This window comes from Arachis duranensis, chromosome 5 (assembly GCF_000817695.3).
Source record: "Arachis duranensis cultivar V14167 chromosome 5, aradu.V14167.gnm2.J7QH, whole genome shotgun sequence".
NCBI classification, from domain to species: Eukaryota; Viridiplantae; Streptophyta; class Magnoliopsida; order Fabales; family Fabaceae; genus Arachis; species Arachis duranensis.
Genome location: NC_029776.3, coordinates 93,448,257 through 93,451,910, shown reverse-complemented (window position 1 = coordinate 93,451,910; position 3,654 = coordinate 93,448,257). Strand labels below are relative to the sequence as shown.

At 34.7% G+C, this 3,654-nt stretch overlaps 1 protein-coding gene across 1 annotated transcript; it reads left to right on the top strand.

Moving 5' to 3' along the window:
• The first annotated feature begins 734 nt into the window (after nucleotides 1-734).
• Nucleotides 735-1,724, top strand: LOC107490507 (protein MAIN-LIKE 1-like). Its single transcript, XM_016111281.1, has 5 exons — nucleotides 735-802; nucleotides 896-991; nucleotides 1,070-1,285; nucleotides 1,384-1,471; nucleotides 1,569-1,724. Exons 1-5 carry the CDS (start codon nucleotides 735-737, stop codon nucleotides 1,722-1,724), a joined length of 624 nt encoding a protein of 207 aa, XP_015966767.1.
• The last annotated feature ends 1,930 nt before the right edge of the window (nucleotides 1,725-3,654 follow it).

The following is a 3,654-nucleotide window of genomic DNA, read 5'->3' as shown; positions in this document are numbered from 1 at the left end:
GTTGTAGCTTTCTTAGCACGCAAGTTAACTCGTTTCTTGAGCGTTGCGCTTTTATTTCGCAACTTTTGTTTCCTCTATTCTTCAAGGCTCCTAACATATTATAATTCTTCTACTATTATATGTACACATTTTATTTAGAGGTCGTAATATCACACCACCTTTGTTTTACGACTTAAGCGTAAAGCTCAGTATGGTAAGGTGTTATAGTTAAGTGACTTATTTGTTAGGGATGCCTAGGGTTTTAGTGAAAGTAAGGTAGATAACTAGTATTTTCAAATACGTTTGTTTACAAATCCTGTTAACACGAAACAATGCTGATAAGTATATGTTATTTTGTGTAAATTGAGTGTCGTTAGATGGAGCAACAGTTATAGGGATACGAGGATTCTCTTTACAGATTAGATCAGGCTGAGCACATTGCTGGCAGACTTGATCGAGTGGTACGATAATATCGTTGTCGTTTATCTCTCTTTAATTAATAAACAATGAACTTGGGCTATTTAGAGTTGACATTTTTTTATTTTATCTTTCCGTTTGGTAGGCGCCTCGGATCTTGTGCACTAGGCGAAATTTGATGACGAGGCCATCAGTGGCGATTAGGCTATATCTCAGACGAGCCGGGTTTGAGTATGGGGCCTATATGGTTGAGTTCGATCATGATTGACCACTTGCCTCAGGCGTTGATAGAGAGGTGGAGGCCTGAGTCCCACACCTTTCATCTAGCATGCGGAAAGATGACCATCACGCTGCAGGACGTGGCGTATCAGCTGGGATTTAGGATCGATGGTGATCTTGTGAGCGGGTGCATGGGTAGTTGGGAGCAGCACCATCAGGGACGGACCATCGAGGACTTTTGTTAGCAGTTACTAGGTGTTGTGCCCGGCACGGATGACAGACAGCCACAAACAAAGTGGACTGTCAAGCTCACGTGGTTCCTTAACATTGTTTGCGGAGAGCTGGAGCAGGACGCCACTAAGGAGTGCCTCTTGAGGTACACGAGAGGGTACATCATGCAGCTGATAGGGGATATTCTATTCCCAGATGCATCTGACTCTTAGGTGCACATCAGGTGGCTCCCCCTGCTGGAGGACCTCGATGCATGTGATAAGTTGTCGTGGGGATCGGCTGTATTGGCATGGATGTACCGCCAGATGTGCCGTGTCACGGATCATGGTACGCGCAACCTAGGTGGTTGCATCAGCCTGCTATTGTCTTGGGCCTACCATCATATTCCTCTGCTACGCCCTGATGGATTTGATACTTGTTGGTTTCCGCTGGTTGAGAGGTATTTTTGTTTATTTTTTGCATTATTCTTTGTTAATTTATTATATTAATTGTTTAATATAACTGATTTGTGATGTAACTTTTACCGCAAATTTGTAGGTGGGTTCAGTACTGGCCTAACAACGCTAGAGGCGAGGGCCGTCTTAGGCATTACAGGCGTATCTTGAACTGGATTGGGATGCTTTACGTAAGTCATAAAATTTTAAGTGTAGCTAGTTTACTTTATATTATGTGTTTTGCATATGAAAATTGAATAATAACACCAACTTGCGTATTGGAAACAGGTTGATTGTACACCTTCAGGAGCCATATTCAGATCTACCATCGTCCGTCTGATATTTCGTCTAACAGGCCCACTCAACAGACTATCGTCAATAGTATCCACAGACGATCCTTGGCCACCAAAATCGACGAGGAACACAGATAACTCCAACAGATGAACATTTGTCCAGTGGTTGTGCCAAGATCATATAAGACGTACGTCCTCGTCGTCATGCAAACGATACCTGATTCAAAAGACCATAAAGTTTTTCTCACAAGCATGTTCAAGTAAACTACGTACCACCTATTTCGGTTGGATATCTGTAGTAGATTTTCTTTACCTTCTTTGTCTCTTGCATCCCCACAGAAAATAATATCAGATTCTATAACAACTCCAAGCTATTGATTTCCGCTATCAGATGGGTAAATAACGGTTGGTTCGATCTAAAAACGATAGAACCTTTTTCATCATACACCATTTTTCCATCGTAATGAATGGATAACATTCTTGCCATTGTAAAGAAAAAGAAATTATCAACAACCAATGCAAAATGATTGTGGAAAACAAAGTCGGGTGCTCAGCTTCATTCTCTAACTGGCATTTATGGTGGGAACTTTGCCTAGAGTTCGTTGAAGTGTGCGGCGAACTCTATATATATTATAGAGTTCGCCGAAGAGTGCTTGCGAACTCTGTATAAATCAGAGTTCGCCGGGAGTCCAACGAACTTGCTCTAATTATAAAAAATATATATATTTCGGTAAATAAAGCTCAAAACCGGATTTGATAAAAACAAATATTTTTCATAATTTATTATGAAAAAAAAAATCCTTATATTCAGCCATCGTAATTACTTATGTATGTGAACTCGTACTAATTTTTTTTTTACAAAAAAATTTCTACAAATTATTCAATAGTACTACTTAAGAAATTTCAATAATTGCTTTCATTGAAGCTTAAAATTTCTCATTCACTCTAATCATATATATTTGCAAGAATTATAGTCATATAAGCTTTATATTGATCATATCTATTAATTAAGCAACAAAAGTATACATTCAAAATTATTATCAAATATGCAATCCTCCCTGGTCAAATATATTTTATTTGGAAGACACAATAATATTACATAAGGGCCTCAAAGATAAATTAAACCTCAAAATAATACTGTTTTTTAAAGTTTTTCTTGCAACTAATTACTTCCCATTTGACTTAACGTACACATATCTAAAGAATTAAGAAAAGCCTTAATAATTTTTTTTTTTAATGTTGTTGCTGGTTGTCAGATGAGAGATAAGTGCTGTCTGGCTGAGATGTTTCTGTCCTTCGTCTACAGTGACTACCTACAAAAAAATCTTATACTCCGATACAGTTGAGTCATAAAATATGGTTAAAAGAAACCGAACTAATTTAGATCCCGGTTACGAACTTCTTATAATTGTAAAGCAGAATATGAAAATAATATATAGAGTAATTACTCTTGAGAATTTTAAATTAAATACTTTATTAGTCCTGTAAATTTTAAAACATATATCACAATTTTTAATGTTTATTTTTATTAGATAATATAATTTTTTCTCAATTTGAGTGAAGTACAAAATAATTCTTAAAAAATTTTTAAAATTACAAAACATGCAGTCATTTAGAATAAACAAATAAAATTAAAGAAAAATGTATTATCTAAAACTGTAAAAATTATTTGGTGTAATTTAAAATCTGATGAAGTAAAGTAACCAATATTAAAATATTACTCTAATATTATAATATATATATTATATTCAAATAATTTTTATTAAAACAATATTTTAGGGTATCCTTTTCTGCTAAAAGAATACATCAAAATACAACAATAAAGGTACCGTAGCAACTAGCAAGAATAATTTTAACTTTATAAAAGCGAATTTTATTTGTAAAAATAATTAAATAGTAGAAGAAATTAAATAATTTTATCCTGGTTTGTAATTACAAGCAACAACAAATATGAAATAAGTAGAATTAAACTTAGTTGCATCTATAGTTCGTAAACATACACCTCTCGAAGTTATATCATTTGATAATGTTTTATTAGTATTTTTATTTTATTATTGATGAAAATCATTTATCAAGATCCT

Bases quoted from the DNA above. Each gene is read 5' to 3' on its own strand.
- LOC107490507 (XM_016111281.1), top strand. From the start codon at position 735: ATGACCATCACGCTGCAGGACGTGGCGTATCAGCTGGGATTTAGGATC. The intron at 992-1,069 runs GTACACGAGAGG...GGTGCACATCAG, and splicing joins ACTAAGGAGTGCCTCTTGAG to GTGGCTCCCCCTGCTGGAGG. The intron at 1,286-1,383 runs GTATTTTTGTTT...GCAAATTTGTAG, and splicing joins TGGTTTCCGCTGGTTGAGAG to GTGGGTTCAGTACTGGCCTA.